Source organism: Chroicocephalus ridibundus, chromosome 1, assembly GCF_963924245.1.
Source record: "Chroicocephalus ridibundus chromosome 1, bChrRid1.1, whole genome shotgun sequence".
Taxonomy (NCBI): domain Eukaryota; kingdom Metazoa; phylum Chordata; class Aves; order Charadriiformes; family Laridae; genus Chroicocephalus; species Chroicocephalus ridibundus.
Window position 1 is genome coordinate 167992071 of NC_086284.1, and position 16505 is coordinate 168008575.

Sequence of the window (16505 nt, forward strand, 5' to 3'; positions counted from 1 at the left end):
ACTACAATGAGTAACAACGTACGCTCTGTCAGCAACCAACATGTGTTTTCCTGCAAGGCATCCTGTATGTCAGGCCTGACTCCGCTGGCATGCAGGTCAGAGAGAGGAAGACTGTTTCTTCCACTTCACAGCATGGCTTTTGTCTTTTGTTTTTTAGCAAGAGAAAGTGGAAGTGCTGGCCTGCAACCCGTTTACCGAGGCAGCGGAAGGAACTGACAATCCTGCTTTCAGCCACATTGAAATGGATGTTGCAAGCAATAAGGACAAAGTCAATGGCCTTCATATATGACATGGGGCTATGTCAGCCCATGAGGACAGTTTTGTTCACGTAAAGCACCGTTGACATTCCTGTGCCGGGTCAGTTACCAGTCCTGCTTGGGTCATGGGCAGGCGTCTGCTGAGCTTCATGGCACTGTCACCCTTGCATGACCTTGACATAAGCCAAGAAAGGAATCAAGTCTTTCTTGCACTTCCTTACTCTGTCTCTCTCACTCTGGGTCTTGGCGACAGGGCTTAAGGCAATGTTTCTATGTGAAATATTTGCCTGATATTCTTGAGCCTCCTGGAAAATATCTACTTTTAATCTCAGTTCACTGTCAGAGTAAATTTTTTATTTGGTAAGAGCACTGTTCCCCCAGACATGGCTGTTTTTCTGGTTTGTTTTTTTTTTTTCTTCTTTTTTCTTTTAAGGCATTAAAAACATGAAGAGATTAGGGCTACGGGACTTTATCATATTGCTAGAACCAGTGGGTATTTTTTTAGTACAGGAGGTGTATTTAGTGCCATCTGGTTCCTTTGTAGAACTGATCCTGAAAGCATATTTATTTTGCTGGTTTCGTCATATATGTTTGTTTTTATTAAGCCACTTGTTCCCTGGTTACCTGCGTCTGTTCCTCTGTGGTCACTGGTGGAAGCTACATGAGTGTCTTTGGTGATGGGTAGAGGCAAGAGTCAGTAATATCTTTCCCTTCACGCCCCATCTCCCTCTTCTGCCATGTCTTGCTCTTACAGAGCTGGTCCTTGTGAAGGAAATGAGCTATTTGGGCTTTATATTCAATGCCATATAGCAGAACCACAGTAGTCTTCTACTTCTTGCCCCGTGTGCTGGCCTAGGACCACCCTTGCACTGGGCTGGGCGTAGTGCTGCAGAGATGTTAATGCAAGAAGGCGGCCGTCTTTGCCGCACTGGACAAGAGGGAAGGCCGCATCTGCAGTTGCCACTGCTGTTACCTGCACAGATGAAACCTCATGTAGCCATTGGTGTTCGTGCAGTCCCTGTTGTCATTTGGGTGATTCACGTTCAAGGTTGAGATCAGGCGAGAGTATGCTGCGTGTTTGTGCAGTCCGCCAGGACGGGGAGGAGATCGCAGAGGCTGTCATTTGGTGAAGGCTTCTCCAGGGCTGCCGGGCATGGGACGGCTCCTCTGGCTGGGCTGCCAAGAGAAGCTGAGCAGCGCGTCCACTCCAGACCGTGCACTGTACTTGTGGTTTGGGTGGGTGAATACCCCCATTGCTTCCTTACCTTGTGTGCTTCCTGGTGCCGCAGGGAAGAGACTCTGACCCACTGTGTTGGTTTTGTACTGCAGACTTTTTGCTATGGCTATACATGGTTGGTTTAAAACTCCTCTACAGCAGCACAATCAAGTTGAAAAATAAAAGCCATTGCCGGGAAGTGGAGCCGTGAAGTTTATAAAGCAGTCATGCTTGAGAATCAAATGAAAAACTGACTGTGTGTCTTAAATGCTTTCTAAAAGTTAAGCTGCATTTGTGCAAGGTGCTGAGCTGCTGTAACGTGGAATATGACACAGTGCTAGTTTATGTACCTTGACTGGCACCCTTCAGCATCTGAATCGATTTGTTCCATGCCCTTGTGACAGAGGGCACTTGATGATCTACTGCATGAGACAAACTGACAGGATCAGAAAACGTTAGGAAGGAAAAATGGACTCCAAGGAGCAGACCTCTACTAGAGGAGGACAGGCCAGACAGACACTGCACAGGTTGCCACCAGGGCCATGTCTCCATCAGCTAACCCAGTGCAAAACTACGAGATGGAGGCAGGTTTCCCCTTTGCCTTCTGAAGCAGTGGTTTGCATGATCCAATGCAGAATTTAGGGCCAACCCCTTGTCTCCCACTCCTCTGCTGCAGCTCCGTCACCAGGTAAGTGCCTACAGCCACTGCGTGGAAGGGCTGTGAGCAATCAGGATAGATCCCACGAGGTGTGTCTTGTGTCCATATATCTAAGACCCGAGACAAACAATAGCATCCTGAATAAAGTCTTCTGGGATTGAGGTCAGAGGTCTTTGTTCTGGGACTATCCTAGTCACTCTGAGACAACTAGTCCATGGAGTGAATGAGCTGGCTAACATAGCAGAGCTATGAAGCCGCGGAAGATAAGTGCAGCTCTTCCAGCCTTGTGCCTTCTCTTCATGACACGGAAACAGATAACTGCCTTTTGTGCTACAGAGTAGTTCTTGAGCCTTAGAGTATAATAATTGGTACTTACTAGATACTTCCAGTCCATAGCTCTGAAAAAGGGTAAGTGCAGGTATCTCCGCTCTGCTGCAGCGTGCTGAAATGAAGTGAGCTGGTGTGCCTCGGCGTACCTGTGCTTGGTAAGCTGTGGACAGAGAGAAGAGAGGCCCACAGCCAGCCCTTGACCTGTATCGCCTGCTGGGATGGCTAGAGCCCTCCCAACACGCACGCTGAACTCTCATCTGAATGTTGCTTCTCGGGAGGGTGACTGATCGCTGCTGTGTGAAACAGCATCAGCATGGCCTTCGTTGCATCGCACTGCGCCAGGATGGGTGTTTGTGCCGTCATTGATACTGCTTTAAACTGTCCTGGATGATCTGTGACTTCTGCCCAGTTTGTTCATGAAGACTAATCTTCCCAGTTATGTAGCAAAATGTAGCACCACGAAGGTGTTTGGTTTTTTTTCTCAGGGCTTTGAATTCCCATAGTTGTTTAAAACAGAGAAAACACATACATGACCAACTTATCTTCACTTACTGAAGTCACTGTTTGAGCACTGAGCAGTCATTTAACTCTAATTTTGGTATGAAGTGAAGGTTTGGGCCAGGTGATATCTATTCGTCCACAATGACAACGTCAAGATGAGTTTTCACAGGGGAGAATATCTTGCTGTAAGAGGTTTAGAGACAAACATTCTTAACCTTTGCAGCTGACCCCTGCAGCTACCCCATTTCTTGCTAACTAACCTCCCATGATTGCTGCAGAGCTACAAAGTGATTCTTTCTGCTTTACTTTTTTCTATATGCTTCTTATTCTACTTGACAGCACTAATTAAAGCAATTCATTAATTTTGAATAATATTTTCTCTGGGATCATATACTGTCCTTTGCTAGCTGGACTCTCAGCCAGGGCCTTGTCAGTGTAAAAGCAGCAAAATAATTCTTGGTGTCTCCATCACATTCCTGCACGCTGATCCTTCGTCTCTCCCAGCTACAAGCTCACCCGACAAAGAAATGCAGGATGCTCAAGGCTGATTAATTCCGTGGGAGTGGGCGCACTCCACACTGTCCAAATTACATGCAGCATCTAGCAGGGTCAAGAGACAAAACAAGTAGGAACATTGAAAAAGAACTAAAACCAGGACAGGAACAGGAACAATATTTGCCTATGTGAATACACGAAGGATCTACAGAGAGAAAGTAGTGATGGATTTTGGTCCTTTTTGGTCTGCATTTAAATTTGCTTCCAGCTGATTGGTCTGTTTGCTTTCTGAGCAATTGGGTAAAGAGAAAATAACTCATGAATGCCAAACAGCAAATATTTCATATGCATAATTTATTTTAAAGTTTATTGCGTCACATTATACAAGCATTAAACATGGCTTTATGTTAATGATTTTTTTTAAAGTGTGAAAACTTGACATTCTTCTCCATAGGATTTTTCTATTTACAAATAAACAATCTCTCTATATACTTTATATATATATATATCTTATATATATGTTAAATAACATAACTCCCCTCAGAAAGATTTAAAATAAAAAAGAACTGATTTGTAAACAGGGTTTCTGTTGCAGTATTTGGTGGCTTGAACGCAGATGATGTTCTATACCTAGGCTTTTTCTGTTGTCAGAGTATCCAGGTTGTTCATTTACGTTTTTTATTCTAAGATCTGTAAAACCAACATGGGACGGAATGCACAAAATGTAGCAAACAGGCTGAAAAACAGTCCCAATATACAATATTTTTTTTTCCTTGGTTTTAAAAACTGGCGTGTAACTGCTCATGAAGTACATGCTTGCTGTCAAGGGTGGTCTATGGAGATCAATCCTATGCTGATTGCAAGATGATTTCACAGTAAATCCTTTGATGTGTGCTGTCCTGCTTGCTATGTAAAATGTCTGTGGCATGCATTGAGGTTGCATTTTTTCTCATTCCCTTGAAGGTAGTGCTCTTGTGGAGCTGGAATAAGTAAACAACATATAGGACGGTCACCTGGAGGTTTAAACAAAACCCATCATCAGATCAGAAAGAAGGGAATGGCATAAATTTGCTACCTAGAGACCAGTAAAATTCCATTTTTTATTATTATTAGCCTATTATTTGTATTATATTTTCCTGGTTAATGAAATAAATAAAACGGGGTCATCTGTCCTGAGTGTTCTGCTGTATAGCTTTGAAGGACTCAAGGGAAATCTATTCTGCAGACCAGCAGCACAGAAACCTCGGTGGGTTGACTGGTCAACATTAAGCGACAGAAACGTGCTCGGGGTCTGCCTGGCAGGTCAGATGCCCTTTTCAGCATCATCTCAGCAGCACAAGCTTGGGAAGCAGCCAACTCATGTTCTCATTTAGAGCAGAACGGGACACGACTTCTAGCAACATGTTGTCATGAAAATTCAGCATAATGTAGCCGTGTTGAGAACTAGTCTCAAAAGCAATTATTGCCTATTGTGTTTCTGCTGCACTTTATTTGTTTTGGCACATTATATTGCGGTAGTTCCTCTGGAGTGGAAGTGAGTTTATATTCTACGAGGTTTCAGCTCAGTTCTCGGAAGTTATTGATATCTCTATTGACAAAGCTGTATCTTACTGCAGGAGTTTGCAAAGGTTCGGACTCATATGGGTGACACTGATTTTACGCATGACTCGTGTCTCGCTTTACTACTTAGCAAAGAGTTTTTAAGCTTTTTTCATCTGTTGTTTTAGATATTAAACGGAGGGTATGCAAACTAATCCAATCGCTCATGTGAAGTTGGTCTGAATGTGATTTTGCACAGCGATCCTGCCTGAGAGTCCCCAGACTGCAAGTGCTGCACAGGCCCATAGGTGGTGGATAGCAAATACTAACCCCTCTGGAATGCGTGTATCAGAGGATGACATGGCCTGATCCCCACCCCCTATTTACAGAGACAGAAATACCCCCATTTCTCCACTGCCCACATGGGCTGTGTCCACAGCGGCTGTAAGCTGAAGCAAAGATGAACAAGTTCACTTCCTCCTTAGGCAGGCATGATACACCCCGCAACCACTAGTCGTGTTCCCCGCTCAGTTTGGCACCAAGTCAACAGAGAACAGATCAATCCTGAAATTTCTTCAGTGCTTATGTTGCCTCACGGGGCCTTTAGGCCTGGGCCAGGAGCATCTGAGAAATGGGAGCTGCTGTGCCATTTATCCCCTTCATGTAGGCTGATGGGTGACTACTGGAGGAGGTTCCTTGCTGCGAGGAAGCAAAGTGTAGGCAGACAGTAGCTACAGAGATGAGGGTGCACACATTTTCTTCCACCCCTCTCCTTCCTCAAGCCATATTACCTTTCATTAAAACCTTCCCCACCGACACAGAAATAGCAGTTCTCCCTTGCAGTGGAAGGAAGTTAACAGATCTAATTTGGCAATATGGATTCTTGGTGCAAGTAGTCCTGATGTCTTGTGGAGGTTGAGGCATCCATCCATAGGGTCTTGCATTGTGTGGTCTGTCCAGAAGGGCAAATGCTAGCCCTGCTATCACTATCGAATGATTTCCAGGAGAACTTGTAGAAACAACTTGCTGAATTTTCCTCTCTCTTAAATATCTTCAACTAACAAGGTCACAATTCCTAAGATTTCTGAGAAAACTATAATTTTTATGGAGTTCCAGTTATTTGGAAAAGGGCTAAGGAAATGGATCAGGTGTAGTATTTTGTATCTAGCTGTATCTTCACCAGGAAACAGGCCGCTTGGTTTCTTAGAGTCTTGGCTTTTCAACTTCTTTCTTCGTATTGTGGCTGATTATGCCACTGCACATTCTGCAAGAATTTCAGTGTTATCACTTTGAGGCAAGAGCTGGTAGAGCTTTCAAAACACTCAGCGTTTTGATTCATGTCGCTCCATCCAACACTCCTGCAGTCTTCAGACCTACAACTCCCCTATTTTGGGTTAACAATCCGGGAAATTTTTAATTTCTTAATGCTAAAGAATTTGCAAGAGGATACAGACAGTCGCCCATTTTGCGCAAATCTAATTCTGCAGCCTGTGTAGAATTGCTCTGCATGAAGGATTTCAAGCTATTTCGTACTACAGTCTGTTGTTTTATTTTTCCCCTCCACCCCTTCATAGATAACGGAAGGATGAATAAAGAAAATGTTACAAGTGTAGGCATTCTGGATGACTGTGTTCTTTCGCTCTGCTGACCTTGTTCATCCATTGGTTTTTTTTTTTGGTTTTACTTATGCAGATAAGTCTTTAAGACACAGTCCGTCTTCTGTTATGTGTATCATACACCCTAATTCCTAACGAGGTCTCAATGTGATCTTGCAGGCCATTCTGGGCAAGATGCCCTAGCCTGATTTGTTTCCTTCAGGGCCCAGACAGTCCTATAGCTAAAAAGGCACGGTTCAAATCTTTAAAACGTATTACCAACTTTTCACAGTATCATTTTCAAATAAATGACCCTACAGTTAGATACCTCTGGCCACATTTAGATGCTTGTCTACCTGTCAGCACTTCTGCACACCTAAATTTTTCAGCGTTGCTAGACCAGTTGATTAGACTCATGATCAAGCATCTCCTCCTAAAAAATACTTCAATATTGTTGGAGTAATGGAAATGGTCCACATATGTGACCTTAACCCACGGTAAATGCAAGCTAACACAGTTTAATCCACTGTGGAAGAGGGCAACGTTGCCACGCACGTGCTGCAGGTGGTGGCCGCACACGTGGACAGGTACTGCCGTGTTGCTAACGCGCAGTCACTGGTTATGAAGTAGCAACTTTGTCATGAGAACGAGCCATAAGATCACTGAGTTCTGTAAAGCACTGTAAGATATATACCGCTTTGAAGTTCAGGGCCTTGAATTTAAGTCAGGGCCTGGGAACTTCCTGGAAAGAGTGCAGAGACTTAAGCATTGGTCTGATCTGCTCATGCTGACATTAGCTCTGGAGAAGACTAAGTCTTGCAAGACCGCTAATTTCAAAAGGCTTATGACAATATGCACCCTCTTAAACATGGGTGCACACGTGCAAAGTGCACACAGCATCGACTGACTATTCCTTTCAGTGCACTTTCCACTGTAGAAAAACAGGAAATTTGTATAAACAGAATTCCTATCTTCTTTTAAGCAGTTTCTTCCTCACCCCGTCATGGCCACTCATTGTGATAAGATTTTCCGTTCTTCTTCCTTTCCTTCCGCTCTTTCTGCAGACGTTCCAGTTCAGCTTCATACATCATTTCCTGAATCAGGTACTTTTCTCTCCTCATCCGATCTCTCAGATCTTTTGGGAGATCTGGGATTAAGTAGGAAATCAGGTGCTTTATGCAAAAGACAAGGTGCTGTGAAAACAAAAAGGGATGAAAAATGAAAATCTTAGCAAGAAAACAAGTACTTTCTGTATCTTCTGAAAATCCTCTCCTTCCAATCCACAAAAAGATGCTGTGTTAGAACTAAATATACTACTAAATTTGAAGAAACCAAACCATGAAGATTTTCCCCCACAAAAACTCCATCCAAAGGGAGTGGAGTATGGGTCTCAGCAAAGGTTAAGAGCAGCTGCGTTCAAATAAAGCCTCAAAACTGTTGTATGACCTGTGTGCTCAAAGACCTGAGGCCAAGCTTTGCTGTAAGGTTGCTTGGGCAGAGCCTGGTGTTAGTGGATTGTGCTGCAGGAAGAGGAGGATCAAATGATATAGTACTTCCCTGTTACGAGAAAACCCTTGCATCAGTATCGGAAACGATGAATTACCTATGCAAAACAAAACATTTTTTCTTATGCTGCGTCTCTCATCCAAAGTCATATTGCCATTTACTAAATATCACAATTAAATATGAGGTAACTGATCCTTTGTCCCTCACGTTTTAGGCATGCCACGGCAAAGCCTGAGTGTGATGGGGGAGGGTTGCTTGAGTGTCCTTTTTTGTCTGATCAAAGATGCTGCTTGGAGATTTACTCACTCCACTTCAGAGGAGGAGCAGAGAAACAGAAAAATCCTCCATCTCAGAAAGGACATTCATTCCAGATTGGAGAAATAAAGGTATTTCTTCTTCTCCAAGCAGAACTCTTACTTTGAGAGCCACTGAAAAGAAAATGTAACATGTTTTCCCACTTATTCTTCCCTCATGTGAAATAAACCCACAATATTTTTATTGCTGGGGTTTTTGCCAAACCTAAAAAAAAGAAAAACAGCTACTTCTGTCAGGATGTAATTGAATGCTCAGTTTAGCCTGGACAAATAATTCCTTTTGCAGTCATTCGAAATACTTGTGTTCGGTTTTGAGGGAGGTCAAGATAGCCAAAATAACCATACCCACTTCCTCAGTGACAAAAAGGCGTCTGAGCTTGGGTAGTTACTTAATTTATGAAAAAACCTACCTTGAATCACTTATCTCTTAGTGCCATCTTTTGCTGCAATTGCTGTAGCAATCACAATACACCCATTAGTGTTCTCCACAGAGAAAGACAGTCATGGTTTCTGCTGCAATTACTGCTTTCGTTTCATAGATATAGTTAAGGAAACAGTTTGCAGTGCCAGTAAACAGTGGCTCCTGTTGAGGGAGACACCTATGAGCCAGCCTATGACTCTGGCTGGGGCAAAGCAAAGTCAATTCTCTCGTGCAAGTATTGGGCAGACACAAGAAGCTGTTCCACAGCTGGTCACTAATTTGGCTGGGCACTGAGACTTCAGCAGGGCTGATTTTTCTTGCGTTGGTTATCTTTGCCCTTATGCCATGCTGCCGAGATGCCAAGTGTGTATCCAGCAGCCAGGCTCTCTTCAACCTTAAAACCGCTTAGGGGGACCTGCCAAGGCCATTCTTGTAGTCCTTTTTGGAGATAGATACCCTGTCTCTCAGTACCGACAGCTCAAGAAACAAAGAAGAGATCAAGCCCAGCAGGCCTCTGTCAAATCTTTTTTTCTTTTTTTCTTTCCCTTAATGTTGCCCTGAGTATGGCAGAGACGATGGAAGAGCTGATCTCCTTAGGACCAACCCCTCATTAGTTAGCCCAGTGTGGAGGAAGGAGAGAGCCCAACCTGCAGTGTCATGTTCCCCCTTTTCCTGGGAAGGGCTGAAAATGACAGTCAGGGGCAATTCACTGCAGACCTTCGTGCTTCTGCTGAGCCACCAAGACATCTCTATGCAAGAAACAATCTAGACAATGTTTCCCCATCACCTCTCCTCTAACTCAAATGTTTCTGTGATCCAAGGAGGTGCTTCGAAAGCTCAGTTCAGATTGAATTTACACAGTACTGTGAGCCAGAAATGCAGTATGTGCTCATGAACATTATGCCAATAACTTAACGGTGATTACGGCTTCCATATCTGTGTTGGATGTTCTGTTGCTATGATTTCAGAGCAGAGGATTGCGTAAAGAGTTTTTAAAAATCATTTGTTCCCTATTTGGCTTCTTCACAGTGTAAAAGGCATTTCAAACTGCTTGTGCTGGAGAGATGCTAAGGCCCTGGTTTCTGGCAGGGATATTCAGGCACCTGAAATTCAGGCATTAAGAACTGCATTTTGTTTTTCAAATGATCTCATCCTATTTACCTACCCTCCTGTCTCTCTTTTTGAAAGTCAGCATGGGACTACCAGTCGTGTGAAGATGGTATTATCTTCTCTGGTTGTCTTAAAGATTTCTGAGATACTGACAGTAAGTACTAATATTATGAACATTGGCAAAGGTATCGAATCCTTTTCATTGTCATCATCTTTGTGGTGCTAATCATTGTGGGGAAGTGAATGGTACTAAAAAAATAGAGAAAAAAGCTAGATGTGTAAATACTGTAAGTTAAATCATTTTAATTTTTCAGTTGTTCAGATTTAATCTTTCTTCTCCTGTTTCTTCACTCCTTCCTCACTAGTTAGCATGTGGCTTCCCAGCCTAGCCAGGATACGAATGCCAAAACTCATGAAGTAAATAAAAGCTTCATTTATTCCCCCTCTTTGCAAGTCACTGTTAGAGCTTTCAAAGTGCTGTGTTCCCCTTTTTGTTAATACCTAAATACCTGTGACTGTTCAGAAAACAGATCTGAGAATACAAAGCACAATATAAACAGCAGAAACTAACACAAAAATCTCAGCAGCTGCCACCATAAATCAGCCCAATGAAAAGGCTTCAAAGGGACATTTGTTTCATTTTCTTGTTTTTGTTAAAACGGAGAAACAAACAGACTTGCCACCTGAATGGTCACTGACCTCAAATACAATAATGAAAGCCAACCGTGCTGCTAAGACGTGCCAGAACTGCAGCGTGTAGCCGTAGGGCACTGGGGAGTGAGGAGGGTCTCGGTAGTCCCTGTACCTGAAAGACAAGCAGAGTGTGGTAGTTAGCCAGGTCCTGCCCTGCTGCCTGGGAGGAAGGCAAAACCGAAACCCAGCTGCTCTCGATCATTGCATTTTCTGCACCAAAATGATCTCAGTTCAGACCGTACGAGTTACCACAAGCCTGCATGCTTCTTAGGCTGGGCCTACACTAGTGTGTTATTTCCGATCAGGCGCATGCTTTCGAAGCAAGTGTCCCGATCACCTCTGCTTGCCATGCTTTGGTTCACCCAAATGGGTTCACTTTCAGATGAAACCTAATGGTAAGATGCACTCCAGGAGTGCACTTTGCGCTCCAGCTGCTAAAGGAAATTCATTGCAAAGGACCGGGGCAGTGCCCGTTTGAAGTGAAACTGCTGAAGCAAATACAGAGGATGTTGGGTGCTCAGCACCAGCGGTTTGACCCTACAGCAGCTCCCTTGGCAGCACGACATGTGCCTTGCAGGAACCTCCTCAGAACATGGAGCAGGATGGGATGCTCTGCTGTTATGAGGGCCACTTTCTTCCCACTACTTTCCCAAAATGAACTTTCCCAAAAGTTCATTTTAAAACCATAAATGTACCCAATTTTGCCAGCCTGACAGCCCTCCCAAAATCCATATAAAACCACCTCATGGGCTCCACTGGCCCTTGGTCAATTAGTTGGCCATGCCCGGTGTAAAGCATGACTCATCCTGACTTTAGTGGAGCCTTGGTATACCAACAGGGCAAGGGCTGTGTAAGAAAGGGATCTAGTGTCTCACCTCACAGGATGTTTCTCTAAAGACTTTAGGTCTCTATAAAGCAACTGGAAATATCTATTTGGAACGCTGGATCCAGGAAGACTCCGAAACTACATTAACAAATCACAAATCTGCTTAAGTCACACGTTCTGGAATCCATTTCTACTAGCAGTATGTTAATTCCAAAATACTATTGCAGAAACTAAATTCAAAAGTAGTGTAAAAATTGTTTTCTTCTTAATCTGTTTCCTAGATGGGACAGAAAGCCCATTATAAAAAGTACTGAAAATACCATAGTAAATAATACACTTAAGCTTGATCTCTAAGTTAGATTTAAACAACTAAAGAAAACTCACATGGGCAAAAGAAATAAACAGTTATTTCATATCTATGATAATCTGTATTGCTCCCTGAAAGTTCACCTTCTTAGGTTGCGGAGGGTGCTACACAAAATGAAATAAACTGTGTCTCGACACCTTAGTCAGCAACAAACCTCCCTTAAATTGCAGTATCTAGTGCAAGTTCTTAAAACTGAGATGATCTTCCCTTCTGCAAGCAGCATGCTGACTTCATAGTTCAGGATGTTTCACAATATCCTAAGCATCCTGAAAACAGAAGTCCCCGGACCAAGTCCCAAGTCAGTAGAGTTTGCACTACACACGGAGAAACGGGGAAAACTTTTATAAACAACCAGAATAGCGCGGCACCATCTGGGTCGCAGGCGAGCAGAAGTTAACTGAATATGGCCACTGTCTTTTGTTCAGACAGACTGCCTTCCTGGAAAAATGCCCACACTATTGCACACTAGAACGTAATATTTCCTTACCTCACTATCAATATCTGGCTTGAAGTGCAATTAAAATGACTGATGTTTTAGCAGAATTCAGGTGGGTTAAGTAGCTGATAAACTCAGCTAAAGAAAGGAAGATGTTCATTTTCTTTCAAGGGTAGATATACATAACAATTCAGTGTCCCCCAAAAGAACAGATTTATCTTCTGGAGATTTATGGCACCAGTTTTAATAGTGTTCTGTTTATGGGATATTGAGGGGACAACTTTTTTTATTGATGGGATTTCCACCATTGGCTTTAAGTAGCAGCAACCTCATGCTTGAAGTTAGGGAAGAAAGGAATTAAAGAGGGGGAAGAGAATGATCACAATTACAAAACATTATTAAACGGAGCTACAGCAAACTATGAGAAATGGAGTATTCTCGACATGGTTCTGCTCCACAGAAAATGTTACCTATGGATTCAACATTGGGATGTTCTTTCTGCCAAATAAGTTGCAATAGTCTTGAATATCAGTTAGTTTAAAAAAAGCATTAATGCCACCCACCCTGTTCATTATGCTATACCACTCAAACTTCTTATTATTAATAAAAATGCACAATATTACAAAGTATCACTGACTTCTGCTGTATCACAGAGTATCTTTTGTTCTTTTGGCACTCATGAGAGGATATTTCAATTCTTCACAGTGAAAAGTACTGGGATTAAGTGTATCTGCATCTGCCAGGGCTCATGCTTGTAAACCAATGTTGCAATAAAAAAAAATGGTAGCTGTATTTGTTGTTTGGTATTTTTTGGTTGGGACCCCATTTAAGACTTTTACGTAGATTCTTAATTCTTTGGACCACTAAAATCAATCAGGTGCAAATCCGTCATTACACACTAGTCTCAGACTGCGATTTCTCCCATCGGTTGGCTGAGGACAAAGACATACAGATAATGAACTGCTCATTTTATTTTTATTCAAACCACAAGTATATGATTATTACTAATAATTACGCCTGTAAGCAACGATATAAACACATTAACCACTCAGCAATTAGGAAGTGCTGGATTTGAGGTTTCGTAAAGGTAGCTTAGGACAGACCCTGTTTATGCCTGGCAGACCTGTGAAATAACTCGGTGTGGTCACTCCTGTGCAACCTGGACTTCCTTCTGCATGTCCTCTGATATAATCTGATTACAGTTTCATCTTACTGGTACCTAAATAATCAGTCACCTATTATTGGCCCTTTGATACCATATTTCTTCATGATGGTTGTGTTTGATTCAAGCCATGACACCACAGAAATCCTGCATTAGGAACACCTGCCAGATATTCACTTTTTGGCTTCTCCTGTATCTAAGGAAGGAATCATGCAGGTAACAGCCAAGCAGTACCATGAGCATGTCCCTGAATAGCACGGTTAATTCTTTTCATTACTGTTTTTTAAGTTCTGAAAATTAGTTCCAACCCCAAATTTACCATGATGCTTCTCCCTTGCAATGTCTTAAAGCAGAGAGGTAGTTGGATCCAATACTTACCTGCAATATTTTAATGGTGAACCAGAGAATTCACTTCCATTTGATGTTGGCTCTGAACGGTTTTCAAAGTCAGACACCAGAAATACTGATAAACTGGCATTAACATAACCAACCATACACCTAGAGGGGAAAAAATCCTGTAGTCAGGACACAGCAAGGTTTTTCCATTAATTATTGTACCCAAGAGGATGTTCTCTGGGTTTCACGAAATCCACGGTATAACTGTGATGCTTATTAATAGTTGAAAGAGATGTTGAGGCAATATAAAAAATGCTCAAGCAGGTCAGATGGACAATAAAAGTGAAGCAATGGTAGACTTCTGTGGGAGAAGAAATGGTGAAGACTGGGACCGGTTACTTTTGGAAAGAAAAGTCACCTAAAAGGTGACACAATAGAGGCAGAGAAAATAACGAGTAGCACTAGGAAGATAATCAGAATATTCCCACTGTTACCCTCGTGGTACTAGCACAAAGGGACATTAAATCAGATGGAAAGGCAATACGCTTAGAACAGCTTTTTACATAAAACCTCAGTACTCACAGGGTGGTTGAGCACTGGGAGGGTCAAGTAGAGTTTGGAGAACACTGAGTAGGAGAATGTATGTCGCCTGACAAAGGGCTGCAGGACTCACTAGAGGGCTCATGTTTGGTGTTAATAAAGCTGAAGAGATACACGGCAAGTGCATTGTGCTGTTCATCCTGCATTGTCCAAGCACAGGTAAGTCCAGGCACAGCTCAGCTTGGTGCAGAGTATAATGCACAGTAAGGGTTGGTTGATTTTTTTAAACTATGGAATTTACAGTCTTTGAGAAATTACATTTAAACGCCATCTAGCTTTGTCTCAAAATCTCCATACTAATTGCATTTGGAACTTAATTTAATTACAATACATTTTTCTAGTATCACTGGGTGTCGTATGGATCTAATACCTGCAGGTGTTTTTTGAAAGAAAAAAGCACCTCTCTAATTTAAGTTATTCAACAGCAGATGTTCTTGACTCCTTAATTTGAGAAAATTCAATATTCCTGTGGAATTTTGAATTGCTTCCTGCTTTGGTAATAGTACTTATTAATAACAGTATCCAGAATGGTGACATAAATTGTTTTGATCCAAGTTGACTCCTTCAAACGATTACTGTCTGATGGTCTAATCTAGAAATTCACTCAGAAAAGCAGGAGAAGTGTGAAAACACTGTACAAGAGGTTTGTGAAAAGACGATGAGCTTCCTCTGTGAGTCAAGCTACTTTCCCCGCACAGAACCAGTTTCAAAGCCTGTGAGTTATGCTGGAGTCTTCACAAAAATAAAATTTCTAAAGGTGGTGTTTTTTCCATGCACGGTGGTCCTGAGAAAATCAGTAGCAAGGAAAGTTGCTGACAGTGCCTCAATGTCCTATGGATCCTCATAATGGCACAAGCAGAGGCACATGCTCAGGAACAACTGGCACCAGACCAAACACGCTACTCGTGAAGGGAATTTAACTCTTCATGAAAATAAATGGAACATTTCCCCTGGCGCTGACTAAATGCCAAACTTCTTGCAGGACAGCAAGTTAGCAGCACTGCTAATCAGGAGCTGCCACGCCGGCTTCCCTTCTTCTGTCAGTGTGATTAAACAGTATTGACAACCAAAAGACAGCAAAAAAGCAGCAACAGAAGAACTCGCTTTCTGTAGCAGGGAAGAAAAATCAATCTGCCATATGTCTAATAGCAGAACGTAAGCTCTCTGTCACTGCCTACTGTTTAGCTGGGGGTTCTTTGAACAGTAGGGTCCTTGCTAATGGAGCTGCCGGGAGATCATTTGCGAACCGTGTCTATTTGTGTTCAGCTGGATTCAGTGACCTGCCCTGAGTCCAACAGCCTGGATTTCACAAGTTGTCATGTAGCAGCTATACTCATACTTGCTGGTGGTGTGCACACGCTAATATAATCTCAGTGTTTAGCAACACTGAAAGAAAATCCACTTAGGCAGCAGGGATTCAGTTCACAAATATCTCCTGAAAGATTTAATCTGAGCACTCTAGTTTTAGAAGAAAAACAAATTACTTTGCTCTGTAAGTATATCTTGATTTATTAGTTGGGAATTGCTTCCTCTTGTTAGACACTACTTTTTTGAGCAATACATGCTGAATACTATATCAGGATAAAAAGCCTGGTGAATAAGTTTAAAATGGTCATTAAATCTGTAACTGACAAGTATCAGTATCACTTCAGAATGAGAAGAGGGTTATATCCCTGTACACCAGCTGGGAAGTGCAGCTTGTGCAGCATACTGTTACACACACCAAATCTCTGTAACAGCTCTGCCATGTTTTACTTGAATTAATGTCATAAATTATAGTCACTCAGCAACCCATTCTGTGAACATGCAAAGCATCAATATCTGTGGCTGATATCTGTTACCTAGGCACAAGCAATGAATTTGGGTTAGTGGAATCAGAACATACACAGACAGTACTGCTGTATCTATTCAAGTAGTAAGTGATTTTCATGCGCATCTGTTTTCCCAAAGAAAAGCTTACTTTTGTCCAGCTTCTCCTTGGCCAGCACAAGGTCCATATTTGTAAGCATAAACAAGGCGAGGGATGAAATCTGATGTCACAGCTATAACAAATGCATTTGTGATAACAGAAAGAATTCCAATGCCTTCCAGGATCCCGTACCAGATTCCTGTTCAACAAGGAGAGTATGTTAGCTCCAGGAAA

At 42.4% G+C, this 16505-nt stretch overlaps 2 protein-coding genes across 12 annotated transcripts in view; one reads left to right on the forward strand and one right to left on the reverse strand.

The window, feature by feature from the left end:
* Positions 1-3940, forward strand: part of SLC5A8 (solute carrier family 5 member 8) — a 29602-nt gene extending 25662 nt beyond the window's left edge. The window contains exon 15 of the mRNA XM_063322713.1: positions 158-3940. Within this exon, the coding sequence (XP_063178783.1) occupies positions 158-289 (132 nt within the window). The 3' untranslated portion in view covers positions 290-3940. The remainder of the gene's footprint in view (positions 1-157) is intronic.
* A 37-nt stretch (positions 3941-3977) lies between these two features.
* ANO4 (anoctamin 4) overlaps positions 3978-16505 on the reverse strand; it is a 201991-nt gene continuing 189463 nt past the window's right edge. For 7 of the 11 annotated variants that reach the window (XM_063322710.1, XM_063322709.1, XM_063322707.1 and 4 more), the window contains 4 exons: positions 16323-16470; positions 13805-13924; positions 10642-10747; positions 3979-7784 (listed from right to left, as the gene is read on the reverse strand). In XM_063322710.1, coding sequence (XP_063178780.1) covers positions 7593-7784; positions 10642-10747; positions 13805-13924; positions 16323-16470 — 566 coding nt within the window. In that variant the 3' untranslated portion in view covers positions 3979-7592. Of the gene's footprint in view, positions 7785-10641; positions 10748-13804; positions 13925-16322; positions 16471-16505 lie in introns of all 11 variants that reach the window. The other 4 variants (XM_063322704.1, XM_063322706.1, XM_063322701.1 and 1 more) reach the window with 4 other exon arrangements.